General features: G+C 38.2%; 1 protein-coding gene across 2 annotated transcripts in view; it reads left to right on the top strand.

Moving 5' to 3' along the window:
• LOC123992866 (alpha-2-macroglobulin-like) overlaps nucleotides 1-21,445 on the top strand; it is a 46,176-nt gene that overhangs the window by 20,104 nt on the left and 4,627 nt on the right. For both annotated transcript variants that reach the window (XM_046294436.1, XM_046294437.1), the window contains exons 21-32: nucleotides 2,371-2,492; nucleotides 2,583-2,634; nucleotides 2,713-2,796; nucleotides 2,938-3,114; nucleotides 3,889-3,964; nucleotides 4,186-4,342; nucleotides 4,482-4,556; nucleotides 4,952-5,114; nucleotides 5,404-5,594; nucleotides 5,921-6,136; nucleotides 6,328-6,452; nucleotides 7,593-7,683. In XM_046294436.1, the coding sequence (XP_046150392.1) occupies nucleotides 2,371-2,492; nucleotides 2,583-2,634; nucleotides 2,713-2,796; nucleotides 2,938-3,114; nucleotides 3,889-3,964; nucleotides 4,186-4,342; nucleotides 4,482-4,556; nucleotides 4,952-5,114; nucleotides 5,404-5,594; nucleotides 5,921-6,136; nucleotides 6,328-6,452; nucleotides 7,593-7,683 (1,529 nt within the window). The remainder of the gene's footprint in view (nucleotides 1-2,370; nucleotides 2,493-2,582; nucleotides 2,635-2,712; nucleotides 2,797-2,937; nucleotides 3,115-3,888; nucleotides 3,965-4,185; nucleotides 4,343-4,481; nucleotides 4,557-4,951; nucleotides 5,115-5,403; nucleotides 5,595-5,920; nucleotides 6,137-6,327; nucleotides 6,453-7,592; nucleotides 7,684-21,445) is intronic.

Here is a 21,445-nt window from a genome sequence, read left to right on the forward strand (position 1 = left end):
TCTGATGTGATTAATGAGGAGCATCCAGACGCTGCACTTGATTAATTTATGAAATTGCTTCTTCCAATTATTGATAAACACGCACCTGTTAAGAAACTGACTGTTAGAACTGTTAAGGCTCCATGGACCGATGAGGAATTGTAAAACTATATGGTTGAAAGAGATGGGGCAAAAGTGGCTAATAAGTCTGGCTGCACATCTGACTGGCTGACTTACTGCAAATTGAGAAATGATGTGACTGAACTCAACACAAAGAAGAAGAAACTGTATTATGAAGCCAAGATCAATGATATAAAGAATGATGGAAAAAAACTTTGGAGTACTTTAAATTGAATTATGGGCCGAAAGACAAATTCAACTCCATCTTTCATTGAATCAGATGGCTTATTCATCACAACACCATTTGATGTTGCCAATTATTTTAATGATTATTTCATTGGCAAAGTGGGCAAACTTAAGCAGGAAATGCCAACAACGAACAGTGAGCAATTGTATTCATGCATTGCAAGTTTGAATTTTGTAAAATTAGTGTGGGAGATGTGGGAAAGTTATTGTTATTGATCCGTAATAGCAAACATGCTGGCATTGACAACTTAGATGGAAAGCTACTGAGGATGGTAGCTGTCCTCTATAGCCCCTCCTCTCTTTCATATCTTTAATCTGAGCCTAGAGGAAAGTCTTTGTCCTCAGGCCTGGAGGGAAGCAAAAGTAATTCCACCACCCAAGAGTGGTAAAGTGGCCTTTACTGGTTCTAACAGCAGACCTATGAGCTTGCTGCCAGCTCTTAGCAAACTGTTGGAAAATATTGTGTTTGAACAAATTCAATGCTATTTCTCTGTAAACAAATTAACAACAGACTTTCAGCAAGCTTATAGAGAAGGGCACTCAACATGTACTGCACTGACACAAATGACCGATGATTGGTTGAAAGAAATTGATAATAATAAGATTGTGGGAGCTGTACTGTTAGATTTCAGTGCAGCCTTTGATATTATTGACCATAACCTGTTGTTGAAAAAACATATGTGTTATGGCGTTTCCAACTCTGCCATATCATGGATTCGGAGCTATCTATCTAATAGAACTCAAAGGGGTTTCTTTAATGGAAGCTTCTCTAATATCAAACATGTAAAGTGTGGTGTACCACAGGGCAGCTCTCTAGAACCTCTACTCTTTTCTATGTTTACCAATGACCTGAAACTGGCATTAAACTAAGCATGTGTGTCCATGTATGCTGATGATTCAAACATATACGCATCAGCAACCACAGCTAATGAAGTCACCGAAACCCTTAACAAAGAGTTGCAGTCTATTTTGGAATGGGTGGTCAGTAATAAACTGGTCCGGAACATCACTAAGACTAAGAGCATTGTATTTGGTACAAATCATTGCTTCAGTTCTAGACCTCAGCTGAATCTGGCAATGAATGGTTTGGCTGTTGAACAAGTTGAGGAGACTAAATTACTTGGCGTTACTTTAGATAGAAACTGTTGTGGTCAAAACATATAGATTCAATGGTTGTAAATATGGGGAGAGGTCTAGCCATACTAAAGAGATGCTTTGCTTTGACACACACTCAAAAAAGCAAGTTCTGCAGGGTCTAGTTTGATCTTATCTTGATTATTGTCCGGTCGTGTTGTCCAGTGCTTAGACCTAGCTAAGCTGCAGCTGGCCCAGAACAGAGCGGCACGTCTTGCTCTTCACTGTAATAAGAGGGCTGATATTAATACTATGCTGCCAGTCTCTCTTGGTTAAGAGTTGAGGAGAGACTGACTGCATCACTTCTTCTTTTTATAAGAAACATGAATGTGTTGAAAATCCAAAATCGTTTGCATAGTCAACTTACACACAGCTCTGACACACACACTTATCCCAGTAGACATGCCACCAGGGGTCTTTTCACAGTCCCCAAATCCAGAACAAATTCAAGAAAGCGTACAGTATTATATAGAGCCCTAATTGCACGGAACTTCCTTCCATCTCATATTGCTCAAATAAACAGCACATCTGGTTTCAAAAAACAGATAAAGCAACACTTTGCGACACAAAGCCTCTCCCCTATTTGACCTAGATAGTGTGTGTGTATGCATTGATATGTAGGCTACGTGTGCCTTTTACATGTTTTATATGTAGTTCTGTCTTTGAGCTGTTCTTGTCTATTGATGTTTTGTATTATGTCATTCTGTATTATATTTCTTTTTTTTTGTGTGGACCCCAGGAAGAGTAGCTGCTGCTTTTGCAACAGCTGTTGGGGATCCTAGCAAATACCAAAAACAGCAGAATGGATGTCAGCCTGAGTTGTGCACTCTCAGTCACCATATTGGATCTTGTGTAACTTGTGGTGTATTCTGTCTGTCAACGTGTGTGTAGGGGTTATGAATGTGTCCGTTAGTGCAGAGGCTGTCCAGTCCCACGCTGCCTGTGACAATGAGATTGTGAACGTACCGGAGAGAGGACGCATCGACACAGTCACACAGAGCCTGCTGGTGAAGGTATACAGCCTACTGTTGTGATGGAACGTACTGTTGTACAGATACCTAGTGTAACTGCCTCTGACTGAAAATAATATCCTCTCTTCTCAGGCTGAGGGAACAGAGAAGACCGACACCTACAACTGGTTGCTGTGTCCAACTGGTCAGTAATACATGAACGTTGAATGTACTTTGGTTGAACTGATTATCTCCATTCATCTTATCATCTGTGTGTCCACAGGAGTAACTATGACAGAGGAGGTGGAACTGCAACTCCCCAAGAATGTGGTGGATGGATCTGATCGAACTTCTCTCTCAGTCCTGGGTAAAATAAACCATTGTATTATTTAGAGAGGCTTGGTGAGTTTAGACAGTAGTTTTGGTGGGAAAAGCAGCCCTTATCCAGTGATAATGCTGCTGTTTGCTAAAGAGGACAGTATCACAGAAGTCCCATGTTTACCTGTAGGTGACATCCTGGGTCGGGCCCTGAAGAACCTGGATGGACTGTTGCAGATGCCGTATGGGTGTGGAGAGCAGAATATGGCCCTCCTCGCCCCCAATATCTACATCCTGGAGTACCTGAGGAACACAGAGCAGCTCACTCCAGCCATCCGAGACAAGGCCATCAAGTTCCTCACTAGTGGTAAATATAATAATAATAATAATAATATATAATATAATATAATAATAATAATAATATAATAATAATAATAATAATAATATAATAATAATATAATAATAATATAATAATAATATAATAATATAATAATATATAATAATATAATAATATAATAATAATAATAAATATATGCCATTTAGCAGACGCTTTTATCCAAAGCGACTTACAGTCATGTGTGCATACATTCTACGTATGGGTGGTCCCGGGGATCGAACCCACTACCCTGGCGTTACAAGCGCCATGCTCTACCAACTGAGCTACTGAGCTACAGAAGGTGGTAAGAGAGTCCCTCAAAATATGGGTCGTATTGATTAGGCACCAAACGGAAGAAAACTGACTGAAACAGAGCTGGATTTGTCCAATAAGAGCCCCCCCTTTTTTTTCCTTTTTTTTCCGTTGAAGAACATTTTTAAACATTTCACCACAGTGTGCCCTAGTTACTACGACCCTGCTATCATGTAAATTATAGAGCTACAGCACAGATGACATTACAGTGTTATCAACAGAGCATCACTGACCCAACACATGTTGGGACTTCCAGATGTTTTGCTAAAGTCATTTGATTATAGAATATAGATTTATTTTAAATCCCAAATATCACCCTACTCCCTACATAGTGCACTACTTTTGTCCTGGCAAAAAGAGTACGCTAGGGAATAGGGTGACATTTGGGGCGCACCCTCAGTGAATATAAAACACACTTGGTTACTGTTGTTTGCTTTAAAAACTCACCGACAGGTTACCAAAGGCAGCTGAACTACAAGCATGTTGATGGTGCATACAGCACATTTGGACAAGGTTCAGGGAACACTTGGTATGTATTGTGTGTTTCACCTACTGGTAAACACATTATAACTGTGTCTGTTTCAATTAAGTATTGACCAATCAAATCGCATTGTCTCTGACAGGGAGACCCTGGATGTGACATAAGTTAAAATAATATTTTGTTGCATCTAATGTCAAGCTCTGTCATGTTTATAACAACCTTCTGTGGGTATTATGACGGGACATTCAAATCAAGTTCTCTTTCCTCAGGCTGACTGCTTTTGTCTTGAGATCCTTTGGCAAAGCAAAGTCTTTCATTTATATTGATCCGGTAACAATTGAGCAAACCAAGACTTGGTTGGAACGTCAACAAGGCGAACATGGCTGTTTCTTTAGATCGGGGAAACTCTTTAACAACAGAATGAAGGTATTTATATTGATAATAAACTGACAGAAGAAGATGTCGTTTTACGTCTCGTCAGACCAGCCACAAAGTTGGGAATGATGATTTCAACAGACTTGTATCAGTTTACACATGTTTTAGTATTTAGCATATTGTTTTGTAGGGTGGGGTGACAGATGAAGTCACACTGACGGCCTACATCACTGCTTCAATGCTGGAGCTCAACATGTCAGTGTCGGTACGTAGCATCTCCACATAACTATTGTTTCTCAACGTCCATTATAGGAAACTGATTTAGCCTCCTGTATGAAGGCTATTGTATACATTTTATGTCAACCGTCTTTTAGATATTCTAAAATGTAGTGAGTTCTGTGTTAAAATTGATCTGAAAGTAGCATATGGAATAGAAATAAGAATAGCTGTTACCATAAGCAGTCCTGAATGACAGTGTGCTGTTAACATAAAAAGTACAGGCATAGTTGTAATACTGTAAACTGTAAAAACTAATAGTGCTCCAGCATTAATGTGTCTAGCCTGGTCCCAGATCTGTTTGTATTACCTTGCCAGAACAAACAGATCTGGGACCAGGCTAACATGTCTCTTAATGTGCTGCTCTGTTATTTTGTGCTCCAGGATCCTGTTGTGTACCGCAGCTTGTCTTGCCTGAGGAACTCCACCAGTGATTTGTCTAACACTTACACTACTGCTCTGCTAGCCTACACCTTTACCCTGGCAGGGGACACGGAGACCCGGGCCCAGCTTCTGCAGCACCTGGACACGATCGCATTGCAAGAAGGTGAGACATATCCTGGTCCAAGATCTGTTTGTGCTGTCTTGCTTTCATTGAGCTTACCTGGGCAATGGAGCCAATGAAGTAATCAGAAAAGTGCAAACCCTCCTCCCATCTGGCACTCCAGGTAGTCTCAATTCAATGCCCAGAGTATTTCAAAGAACTCAGGTGTCTGTCATAAAATTCATTAGGGAGGTCAGAGAAGAACTCTGTATTCTGTTTCATGATGAATAAGCTAGTCCCCTCTCTCTCTCTCTCTCTCTCTCTCTCTCTCTGTGTGTTCCTCATCCCTAAGGGGGTGTCCTGCACTGGACTCAGACCTCCTCAGAGACCTCAGCCTCCCTGGCGGTAGAAATCAGCTCCTATGTTCTGCTGGCTTCCCTCAGTGCCTCCCCTCTGTCTACCACTGACCTTGGATACGCCTCCCGCATCGTCAGGTGGCTGGTGAGACAGCAGAACGCCTACGGAGGCTTCTCTTCCACACAGGTATATTTCCAAAACACCTCCGCTCTGAAGCGGCACCCAGTGCTGTGCACTCTGGATAAGAGCGTCTGCTAAATGACTTAAATGTAAATGTAAATGTAGTGAGGCATTATTACCTTGACTTCACAACAGGCATGTATGTGCTTCTTGTCATGTCAAGCCTGGCGAGGATAACTTGCACTGAAATGGAGCCAATAAATCATAATGGATGGAAATGGGAAATAGTCACTCTAGGAACTGACCAATGTAAAAATCTACCCTTTCTGTAAATGGGTGTTTTCATTCATTTGGAACATATTTGTCTGTGGTCTGTTGGTGTGTGTGTATAGGACACAGTGGTGGCCCTCCAGGCCCTGGCTCTCTACTCCACCAGGGTGTACAGCAGAGAGGGTGCCAGCACAGTCACAGTACATTCTCCCAGTGGGGCACAGCACCTCTTCGAAGTGAACCAAAACAACAAACTTCTCTACCAGGAGAGGGCGCTGCAGGACACAGAAGGGAAGTACAGCGTGGAAGTGAAGGGCAGTGCTTGTGCCTCAGTGCAGGTCAGTGAATACACTCCTCCCAATACTAAAGTGCAAGATATGGATTTGTATATTACTGTGAATTTCAAACATTTAAGAAGCGTTGTCTGGCTTGATAGTTGGTTTATGAAATATTTATATTTTCCCTAAGTTTTAAATTGTATATTTCTGGACAGGTTGGTTTCCCTGACTTGTTCTTCCCTCTTTCCCAGGTGGCGCTCCACTACAACATCCCTACTCCTACTGACAGCACAACGCTCAGTATCCAGGTGAAGCCAGAGGTGGACTGCAACAGTAACTCTTTGAGACCCAGAGTCACGCTGAAACTCCAGTCTCAGTAAGAACGAAGGACTTATTTGCGTTCACAGAAGCATTCTTTCAATCAGTTTATTATTTGAATCAGGTCAATGATGACACTCCAGTGTTGTTTTGGAGCTTGTCTTACAGAATGCATCTGACCCAATTGAATTGGTGTTATTATACCTATAGTTCCCTCTGTAATTATTGGGACAAAGAAGCATTTTTTTTCTTCATTTGGCTCAGTACTCCAAAAGTGTGGATTTGAAATAAAACAATGGCCATGAGCTTAAAGTGTGGTATTAACATCCATATTTGGTGAACCGTTTAGAAGTTACAGTGCGTTTTGTACATAGTCCCCTCATTTTAGGACAAATTCACGTATATGTTTATTAATGTCGTAAAAAGTTAAGGTCCCATTTTCACGCTACACATTTGTTGGATGCATTTCCTTTTTGTTGCAGATTATTTTTTGCCCAATAGAAATGTATGGTAAATAATGTTCTGCCATTTTGGAGTCCATTTTATTGTAAATAAGAATAGAATATGTTTCTAAACGCTTCTATATTAATGTTGATGCTACCATGATTACAAATAATCATGACTGAATTGTGAATAATGATGAGTGAGAAAGTTACATACTCACAAACAGCATATCCCCAAGAGATGCTAACCTCTCATCGTAACAATAACAGGGGATGTCAGATCAATAATCTGAAACACAACCACAACAAACAGCAAATGCATCCAACTAATTTATAGAGACACAAGCTTGATGTAGTCATCGTGTGCTCTGAATACGGGACCAAATACTTCACTTTTTACTACTTTAATACACATATAAGTGAATTTTCCCAATAGCCTACTTTGGTCCCCTAAAATGGGGAGGCTATGTACAAAAAGTGCTGTAATTTCTAAAGTTGAAAGTCTGCACTTAATCCTCATAGTCATTGTTTGATTTAAAAAATGCTTCTCTGTCCCAATAATTACAGAGGGCACTGTATGTATGGGTCATTTCACTTCTAGTTTGTACATAGGCTTGGATCGGTAACAGTAAGAAAGCATATCAGGCAACCATGTCTTTTTATGGGTAAATAGTCAAAGTATCCATTCATTTGATTATCACAAGCACTTGTCAACACCAAACTTTGATATGACATGCAACTCTTTGCTTTCACAGATATCATGGAAAGGAGCTCACCACCAATATGATGATAGTGGATTTGAAAATGCTGTCTGGATTTGTCCCAGACCCAGAGTCTTTGGGGAGGGTGAGTTTTTGTCATAACATACGTTTGTTTATGGTGTTACCTGTTGTCACGCGGGACTAGGTGGGTGCAGTAATCCGACGCAGAGAGAGAGTTCCACTGAGATTAAGTGCTTTACTCAGGCACAACAAAATAATAAGCCCAACAAATACAGGGCGCGGGACACAACGAGACAACCCAAAAACCACAGGGTGCCAAGTTAAAGAAAAGACAATCCACCACTACCTAAAATACACACGTAACATAGAGACAATCCACCACTACCTAAAATACACACACGTAACATAAAGACAATCCACCACTCCCTAAAATACACACACGTAACATAAAGACAATCCACCACTACCTAAAATACACACACGTAACATAAAGACAATCCACCACTACCTAAAATACACACACGTAACATAGAGACAATCCACCACTACCTAAAATACACACACGTAACATAGAGACAATCCACCACTACCTAAAATACACACACGTAACATAGAGACAATCCACCACTACCTAAAATACACACACGTAACATAGAGACAATCCACCACTACCTAAAATACACACACGTAACATAGAGACAATCCACCACTACCTAAAATACACACACGTAACATAGAGACAATCCACCACTACCTAAAATACACACACGTAACATAGAGACAATCCACCACTACCTAAAATACACACACGTAACATAGAGACAATCCACCACTACCTAAAATACACACACGTAACATAAAGACAATCCACCACTACCTAAAATACACACACGTAACATAGAGACAATCCACCACTACCTAAAATACACACACGTAACATAGAGACAATCCACCACTACCTAAAATACACACACGTAACATAGAGACAATCCACCACTACCTAAAATACACACACGTAACATAGAGACAATCCACCACTACCTAAAATACACACACGTAACATAGAGACAATCCACCACTACCTAAAATACACACACGTAACATAGAGACAATCCACCACTACCTAAAATACACACACGTAACATAAAGACAATCCACCACTACCTAAAATACACACACGTAACATAGAGACAATCCACCACTACCTAAAATACACACACGTAACATAAAGACAATCCACCACTACCTAAAATACACACGTAACATAAAGACAATCCACCACTACCTAAAATACACACGTAACATAAAGACAATCCACCACTACCTAAAATACACACACGTAACATAAAGACAATCCACCACTACCTAAAATACACACACGTAACATAAAGACAATCCACCACTACCTAAAATACACACACGTAACATAAAGACAATCCACCACTACCTAAAATACACACACGTAACATAGAGACAATCCACCACTACCTAAAATACACACACGTAACATAAAGACAATCCACCACTACCTAAAATACACACACGTAACATAAAGACAATCCACCACCTAACCTAAAATCCACCACTACCTAAAATACACACACGTAACATAAAGACAATGCACCACTACCTAAAATACACACACGTAACATAAAGACAATGCACCACTACCTAAAATACACACACGTAACATAAAGACAATCCACCACTACCTAAAATACACACACGTAACATAAAGACAATCCACCACTACCTAAAATACACACACGTAACATAAAGACAATCCACCACTACCTAAAATACACACACGTAACATAAAGACAATCCACCACTACCTAAAATACACACACGTAACATAGAGACAATCCACCACTACCTAAAATACACACACGTAACATAAAGACAATCCACCACTACCTAAAATGCACACACGTAACATAAAGACAATCCACCACTACCTAAAATACACACACACGTAACATAGAGACAATCCACCACTACCTAAAATACACACACGTAACATAAAGACAATCCACCACTACCTAAAATACACACACGTAACATAAAGACAATCCACCACTACCTAAAATACACACACGTAACATAAAGACAATCCACCACTACCTAAAATACACACACGTAACATAAAGACAATGCACCACTACCTAAAATACACACACGTAACATAAAGACAATGCACCACTACCTAAAATACACACACGTAACATAAAGACAATCCACCACTACCTAAAATACACACACGTAACATAAAGACAATGCACCACTACCTAAAATACACACACGTAACATAAAGACAATCCACCACTACCTAAAATACACACACGTAACATAAAGACAATCCACCACTACCTAAAATACACACACGTAACATAAAGACAATCCACCACTACCTAAAATACACACACGTAACATAAAGACAATCCACCACTACCTAAAATACACAACGTAACATAAAACATAAAGACAATCCACCACTACCTAAAATACACACGTAACATAAAGACAATCCACCACTACCTAAAATACACACACGTAACATAAAGACAATCCACCACTACCTAAAATACACACACGTAACATAAAGACAATCCACCACTACCTAAAATACACACACGTAACATAAAGACAATCCACCACTACCTAAAATACACACACGTAACATAAAGACAATCCACCACTACCTAAAATACACACACGTAACATAAAGACAATCCACCACTACCTAAAATACACACACGTAACATAAAGACAATCCACCACTACCTAAAATACACACACGTAACATAAAGACAATCCACCACTAAAATACACACACGTAACATAAAGACAATCCACCACTACCTAAAATACACACACGTAACATAAAGACAATCCACCACTACCTAAAATACACACACGTAACATAAAGACAATCCACCACTACCTAAAATACACACACGTAACATAAAGACAATCCACCACTACCTAAAATACACACACGTAACATAAAGACAATCCACCACTACCTAAAATACACACACGTAACATAGAGACAATCCACCACTACCTAAAATACACACACGTAACATAAAGACAATCCACCACTACCTAAAATACACACACGTAACATAAAGACAATCCACCACTACCTAAAATACACACACGTAACATAAGACAATCCACCACTACCTAAAATACACACACGTAACATAAAGACAATCCACCACTACCTAAAATACACACACGTAACATAAAGACAATGCAATACCAAAATACCACTAACATAAAACAATGCACCACTACCTAAAATACACACGTAACATAAAGACAATCCACCACTACCTAAAATACACACACGTAACATAAAGACAATCCACCACTACCTAAAATACACACACGTAACATAAAGACAATCCACCACTACCTAAAATACACACACGTAACATAAAGACAATCCACCACTACCTAAAATACACACACGTAACATAAAGACAATCCACCACTACCTAAAATACACACACGTAACATAGAGACAATCCCACTACCTAAAATACACTAACATAAAGACAATCCACCACTACCTAAATACACACACGTAACATAGAGACAATCCACCACTACCTAAAATACACACACGTAACATAGAGACAATCCACCACTACCTAAAATACACACACGTAACATAAAGACAATCCACCACTACCTAAAATACACACACGTAACATAAAGACAATCCACCACTACCTAAAATACACACACGTAACATAAAGACAATCCACCACTACCTAAAATACACACACGTAACATAAAGACAATCCACCACTACCTAAAATACACACACGTAACATAAACAATCCACCACTACCTAAAATACACACACGTAACATAAAGACAATCCACCACTACCTAAAATACACACACGTAACATAAAGACAATCCACCACTACCTAAAATACACACACGTAACATAAAGACAATCACCATACCTAAAATACACACACGTAACATAAAGACAATACCACTAAAAATACACACACGTAACATAAAGACAATCCACCACTACCTAAAATACACACACGTAACATAAAGACAATCCACCACTACCTAAAATACACACACGTAACATAAAGACAATGCACCACTACCTAAAATACACACACGTAACATAAAGACAATGCACCACTACCTAAAATACACACACGTAACATAAAGACAATGCACCACTACCTAAAATACACACACGTAACATAAAGACAATGCACCACTACCTAAAATACACACACGTAACATAAAGACAATCCACCACTACCTAAAATACACACACGTAACATAGAGACAATCCACCACTACCTAAAATACACACACGTAACATAAAGACAATCCACCACTACCTAAAATACACACACGTAACATAGAGACAATAACTATACACACACGTAACATAGAGACAATCCACCACTACCTAAAATACACACACGTAACATAGAGACAATCCACCACTACCTAAAATACACACACAACATAAAGACAATCCACCACTACCTAAAATACACACACGTAACATAAAGACAATCCACCACTACCTAAAATACACACACGTAACATAAAGACAATCCACCACTACCTAAAATACACACACGTAACATAAAGACAATCCACCACTACCTAAAATACACACACGTAACATAAAGACAATCCACCACTACCTAAAATACACACACGTAACATAAAGACAATCCACCACTACCTAAAATACACACGTAACATAAAGACAATCCACCACTACCTAAAATACACACACGTAACATAAAGACAATCCACCACTACCTAAAATACACACACGTAACATAAAGACAATCCACCACTACCTAAAATACACACACGTAACATAAAGACAATCCACCACTACCTAAAATACACACACGTAACATAAAGACAATCCACCACTACCTAAAATACACACACGTAACATAAAGACAATCCACCACTACCTAAAATACACACACGTAACATAAAGACAATGCACCACTACCTAAAATACACACACGTAACATAAAGACAATCCACCACTACCTAAAATACACACACGTAACATAAAGACAATCCACCACTACCTAAAATACACACACGTAACATAAAGACAATCCACCACTACCTAAAATACACACACGTAACATAGAAAGACAATCCACCACTACCTAAAATACACACACGTAACATAAAGACAATCCACCACTACCTAAAATACACACACGTAACATAAAGACAATCCACCACTACCTAAAATACACACACGTAACATAAAGACAATCCACCACTACCTAAAATACACACACGTAACATAAAGACAATCCACCACTACCTAAAATACACACACGTAACATAAAGACAATCCACCACTACCTAAAATACACACACGTAACATAAAGACAATCCACCACTACCTAAAATACACACACGTAACATAAAGACAATCCACCACTACCTAAAATACACACACGTAACATAAAGACAATCCACCACTACCTAAAATACACACACGTAACATAAAGACAATCCACCACTACCTAAAATACACAACATAAAGACAATCCACCACTACCTAAAATACACACAACGTAACATAAAGACAATCCACCACTACCTAAAATACACACACGTAACATAAAGACAATCCACCACTACCTAAAATACACACACGTAACATAAAGACAATCCACCACTACCTAAAATACACACACGTAACATAAAGACAATCCACCACTACCTAAAATACACACACGTAACATAAAGACAATCCACCACTACCTAAAATACACACACGTAACATAAAGACAATCCCACTACCTACTAATCCACCACTACCTAAAATACACACACGTAACATAAAGACAATCCACCACTACCTAAAATACACACACGTAACATAAAGACAATCCACCACTACCTAAAATACACACACGTAACATAAAGACAATCCACCACTACCTAAAATACACACACGTAACATAAAGACAATCCACCACTACCTAAAATACACACACGTAACATAAAGACAATCCACCACTACCTAAAATACACACACGTAACATAAAGACAATCCACCACTACCTAAAATACACACACGTAACATAAAGACAATCCACCACTACCTAAAATACACACACGTAACATAAAGACAATCCACCAACTAAAGACAATGCACCACTACCTAAAATACACACACGTAACATAAAGACAATCCACCACTACCTAAAATACACACACGTAACATAAAGACAATCCACCACTACCTAAAATACACACACGTAACATAAAGACAATCCACCACTACCTAAAATACACACACGTAACACAATCACCACTACCTAAAATACACACGTAACATAAAGACAATCCACCACTACCTAAAATACACACACGTAACATAAAGACAATCCACCACTACCTAAAATACACACACGTAACATAAAGACAATCCACCACTACCTAAAATACACACACGTAACATAAAGACAATCCACCACTACCTAAAATACACACACGTAACATAAAGACAATCCACCACTACCTAAAATACACACACGTAACATAAAGACAATACCACTACCTAAAATACACACACGTAACATAAAGACAATCCACCACTAACATAAAGACAATCCACCACTAAAAATACACACACGTAACATAAAGACAATCCACCACTACCTAAAATACACACGTAACATAAAGACAATCCACCACTACCTAAAATACACACACGTAACATAAAGACAATCCACCACTACCTAAAATACACACACGTAACATAAAGACAATCCACCACTACCTAAAATACACACACGTAACATAAAGACAATCCACCACTACCTAAAATACACACACGTAACATAAAGACAATCCACCACTACCTAAAATACACACACGTAACATAAAGACAATCCACCACTACCTAAAATACACACACGTAACATAGAGACAATCCACCACTACCTAAAATACACACACGTAACATAAAGACAATCCACCACTACCTAAAATACACACACGTAACATAAGACAATCCACCACTACCTAAAATACAATCCACCACTACCTAAAATACACACACGTAACATAAAGACAATCCACCACTACCTAAAATACACACACGTAACATAAAGACAATCCACCACTACCTAAAATACACACACGTAACATAAAGACAATCCACCACTACCTAAAATACACACAACATAAAGTAACATAAACATAGACAATCCACCACTACCTAAAATACACACACGTAACATAAAGACAATCCACCACTACCTAAAATACACACACGTAACATAAAGACAATCCACCACTACCTAAAATACACACACGTAACATAAAGACAATCCACCACTACCTAAAATACACACACGTAACATAAAGACAATCCACCACTACCTAAAATACACACACGTAACATAAAGACAATCCACCACTACCTAAAATACACACCTAAAATACGTAACATAAAGACAATCCACCACTACCTAAAATACACACACGTAACATAAAGACAATCCACCACTACCTAAAATACACACACGTAACATAAAGACAATCCACCACTACCTAAAATACACACACGTAACATAAAGACAATCCACCACTACCTAAAATACACACACGTAACATAAAGACAATCCACCACTACCTAAAATACACACACGTAACATAAAGACAATCCACCACTACCTAAAATACACACACGTAACATAAAGACAATCCACCACTACCTAAAATACACACACGTAACATAAAGACAATCCACCACTACCTAAAATACACACACGTAACATAAAGACAATCCACCACTACCTAAAATACACACACGTAACATAAAGACAATAACATAAAGACAATCCACCACTACCTAAAATACACACACGTAACATAAAGACAATCCACCACTACCTAAAATACACACACGTAACATAAAGACAATCCACCACTACCTAAAATACACACACGTAACATAAAGACAATCCACCACTACCTAAAATACACACACGTAACATAAAGACAATCCACCACTACCTAAAATACACACACGTAACATAAAGACAATCCACCACTACCTAAAATACACACACGTAACATAAAGACAATCCACCACTACCTAAAATACACACACGTAACATAAAGACAATCCACCACTACCTAAAATACACACACGTAACATAAAGACAATCCACCACTACCTAAAATACACACACGTAACATAAAGACAATCCACCACTACCTAAAATACACACACGTAACATAAAGACAATCCACCACTACCTAAAATACACACACGTAACATAAAGACAATCCACCACTACCTAAAATACACACACGTAACATAAAGACAATCCACCACTACCTAAAATACACACACGTAACATAAAGACAATCCACCACTACCTAAAATACACACACGTAACATAAAGACAATCCACCACTACCTAAAATACACACACGTAACATAAAGACAATCCACCACTACCTAAAATACACACACGTAACATAAAGACAATCCACCACTACCTAAAATACACACACGTAACATAAAGACAATCCACCACTACCTAAAATACACACACGTAACATAACCACTACCTAAAATCACACACAACATAAAGACAATCCACCACTACCTAAAATACACACACGTAACATAGAGACAATCCACCACTACCTAAAATACACACACGTAACATAGAGACAATCCACCACTACCTAAAATACACACACGTAACATAGAGACAATCCACCACTACCTAAAATACACACACGTAACATAAAGACAATCCACCACTACCTAAAATACACACACGTAACATAGAGACAATCCACCACTACCTAAAATACACACACGTAACATAAAGACAATCCACCACTACCTAAAATACACACACGTAACATAAAGACAATCCACCACTACCTAAAATACACACACGTAACATAAAGACAATCCACCACTACCTAAAATACACACACGTAACAATCCACCACTACCTAAAATACACACACGTAACATAAAGACAATCCACCACTACCTAAAATACACACACGTAACATAAAGACAATCCACCACTACCTAAAATACACACACGTAACATAAAGACAATCCACCACTACCTAAAATACACACACGTAACATAAAGACAATCCTACCTAAAATACACACACGTAACATAAAGACAATCCACCACTACCTAAAATACACACACGTAACATAAAGACAATCCACCACTACCTAAAATACACACGTAACATAAGACAATCCACCACTACCTAAAATACACACACGTAACATAAAGACAATCCACCACTACCTAAAATACACACACGTAACATAAAGACAATCCACCACTACCTAAAATACACACACGTAACATAAAGACAATCCACCACTACCTAAAATACACACACGTAACATAAAGACAATAACTACCTAAAATACACACACGTAACATAAAGACAATCCACCACTACCTAAAATACACACACGTAACATAAGACAATCCACCACTACCTAAAATACACACACGTAACATAAAGACAATCCACCACTACCTAAAATACACACACGTAACATAAAGACAATCCACCACTACCTAAAATACACACACGTAACATAAAGACAATCCACCACTACCTAAAATACACACACGTAACATAAAGACAATCCACCACTACCTAAAATACACACACGTAACATAAAGACAATCCACCACTACCTAACAAAATGCACACACCTAAAATACACACACGTAACATAAAGACAATCCACCACTACCTAAAATACACACACGTAACATAAAGACAATCCACCACTACCTAAAATACACACACGTAACATAAAGACAATCCACCACTACCTAAAATACACACACGTAACATAAAGACAATCCACCACTACCTAAAATACACACACGTAACATAGAGACAATCCACCACTACCTAAAATACACACACGTAACATAAAGACAATCCACCACTACCTAAAATACACACACGTAACATAAAGACAATCCACCACTACCTAAAATACACACACGTAACATAAAGACAATCCACCACTACCTAAAATACACACAACATAAAGACAATCCACCACTACCTAAAATACACAATAACTACCTAAAATACACACACGTAACATATCCACCACTACCTAAAATACACACACGTAACATAAAGACAATCCACCACTACCTAAAATACACACACGTAACATAAAGACAATCCACCACTACCTAAAATACACACACGTAACATAAAGACAATCCACCACTACCTAAAATACACACACGTAACATAAGACAATCCACCACTACCTAAAATACACACACGTAACATAGAGACAATCCACCACTACCTAAAATACACACACGTAACATAGAGACAATCCACCACTACCTAAAATACACACACGTAACATAGAGACAATCCACCACTACCTAAAATACACACACGTAACATAGAGACAATCCACCACTACCTAAAATACACACACGTAACATAAAGACAATCCACCACTACCTAAAATACACACACGTAACATAAAGACAATCCACCACTACCTAAAATACACACACGTAACATAAAGACAATCCACCACTACCTAAAATACACACGTAACATAAAGACAATCCACCACTACCTAAAATACACACACGTAACATAGAGACAATCCACCACTACCTAAAATACACACACGTAACATAAAGACAATCCACCACTACCTAAAATACACACGTAACATAAAGACAATCCACCACTACCTAAAATACACACACGTAACATAAAGACAATCCACCACTACCTAAAATACACACACGTAACATAAAGACAATCCCACTACCTAAAATACCTAAAATACACACCTAAAATACGTAACATAAAGACAATCCACCACTACCTAAAATACACACACGTAACATAAAGACACACCACTACCTAAAATACACACACGTAACATAAAGACAATCCACCACTACCTAAAATACACACACGTAACATAAAGACAATCCACCACTACCTAAAATACACACGTAACATAAAGACAATCCACCACTACCTAAAATACACACACGTAACATAAAGACAATCCACCACTACCTAAAATACACACGTAACATAAAGACAATCCACCACTACCTAAAATACACACACGTAACATAAAGACAATCCACCACTACCTAAAATACACACACGTAACATAGAGACAATCCACCACTACCTAAAATACACACACGTAACATAAAGACAATCCACCACTACCTAAAATACACACACGTAACATAGAGACAATCCACCACTACCTAAAATACACACACGTAACATAAAGACAATCCACCACTACCTAAAATACACACACGTAACATAAAGACAATCCACCACTACCTAAAATACACACACGTAACATAAAGACAATCCACCACTACCTAAAATACACACACGTAACATAAAGACAATCCACCACTACCTAAAATACACACACGTAACATAAAGACAATCCACCACTACCTAAAATACACACACGTAACATAAAGACAATCCACCACTACCTAAAATACACACACGTAACATAAAGACAATCCACCACTACCTAAAATACACACACGTAACATAAAGACAATCCACACCACTACCTAAAATACACACTACCTAAAATACATAACAGACAATCCACCACTACCTAAAATGCACACACGTAACATAAAGACAATCCACCACTACCTAAAATACACACACGTAACATAAAGACAATCCACCACTACCTAAAATACACACACGTAACATAAAGACAATCCACCACTACCTAAAATACACACACGTAACATAAAGACAATCCACCACTACCTAAAATACACACACGTAACATAAAGACAATCCACCACTACCTAAAATACCACACGTAACATAAAGACAATCCACCACTACCTAAAATACACACACGTAACATAGAGACAATCCACCACTACCTAAAATACACACACGTAACATAAAGACAATCCACCACTACCTAAAATACACACACGTAACATAAAGACAATCCACCACTACCTAAAATACCACCACCACTACCTAAAATACACACACGTAACATAAAGACAATCCACCACTACCTAAAATACACACACGTAACATAAAGACAATCCACCACTACCTAAAATACACACACGTAACATAAAGACAATGCACCACTACCTAAAATACACACACGTAACATAAAGACAATCCACCACTACCTAAAATACACACACGTAACATAAAGACAATCACCACTACCTAAAATACACACACGTAACATAAAGACAATCCACCACTACCTAAAATACACACACGTAACATAAAGACAATCCACCACTACCTAAAATACACACACGTAACATAAAGACAATCCACCACTACCTAAAATACACACACGTAACATAAAGACAATCCACCACTACCTAAAATACACACACGTAACATAAAGACAATCCACCACTACCTAAAATACACACGTAACATAAAGACAATCCACCAAAATACTACCTAAAAAAATACACACACGTAACATAAAGACAATCCACCACTACCTAAAATACACACACATAGTAACTACCTAAAATAAACGAACATAAAGATCCACCACTACCTAAAATACACACACGTAACATAGAGACAATCCACCACTACCTAAAATACACACACGTAACATAAAGACAATCCACCACTACCTAAAATACACACACGTAACATAAAGACAATCCACCACTACCTAAAATACACACACGTAACATAAAGACAATCCACCACTACCTAAAATGCACACACGTAACATAAAGACAATCCACCACTACCTAAAATACACACACGTAACATAAAGACAATCCACCACTACCTAAAATACACACACGTAACATAGAGACAATCCACCACTACCTAAAATACACACACGTAACATAGAGACAATCCACCACTACCTAAAATACACACACGTAACATAGAGACAATCCACCACTACCTAAAATACACACACGTAACATAAAGACAATCCACCACTACCTAAAATACACACACGTAACATAAAGACAATCCACCACTACCTAAAATAGTAACATAAAGACAATCCACCACTACCTAAAATACACACACGTAACATAAAGACAATCCACCACTACCTAAAATACACACACGTAACATAAAGACAATCCACCACTACCTAAAATACACACACGTAACATAAAGACAATCCACCACTACCTAAAATACACACACGTAACATAAAGACAATCCACCACTCCCTAAAATACACACACGTAACATAAAGACAATCCACCACTACCTAAAATACACACACGTAACATAAAGACAATCCACCACTACCTAAAATACACACACGTAACATAGAGACAATCCACCACTACCTAAAATACACACACGTAACATAAAGACAATCCACCACTACCTAAAATACACACGTAACATAAAGACAATCCACCACTACCTAAAATACACACACGTAACATAAAGACAATCCACCACTACCTAAAATACACACACGTAACATAGAGACAATCCACCACTACCTAAAATACACACGTAACATAAAGACAATCCACCACTACCTAAAATGCACACACGTAACATAAAGACAATGCACCACTACCTAAAATACACACACGTAACATAAAGACAATGCACCACTACCTAAAATGCACACATAACATAAAGACAATCCACCACTACCTAAAATACACACGTAACATAAAGACAATCCACCACTACCTAAAATCCACACACGTAACATAAAGACAATCCACCACTACCTAAAATACACACGTAACATAAAGACAATCCACCACTACCTA

The sequence above is a fragment of the Oncorhynchus gorbuscha genome, linkage group LG13 (assembly GCF_021184085.1).
Source record: "Oncorhynchus gorbuscha isolate QuinsamMale2020 ecotype Even-year linkage group LG13, OgorEven_v1.0, whole genome shotgun sequence".
In the NCBI taxonomy this organism is placed as follows: domain Eukaryota; kingdom Metazoa; phylum Chordata; class Actinopteri; order Salmoniformes; family Salmonidae; genus Oncorhynchus; species Oncorhynchus gorbuscha.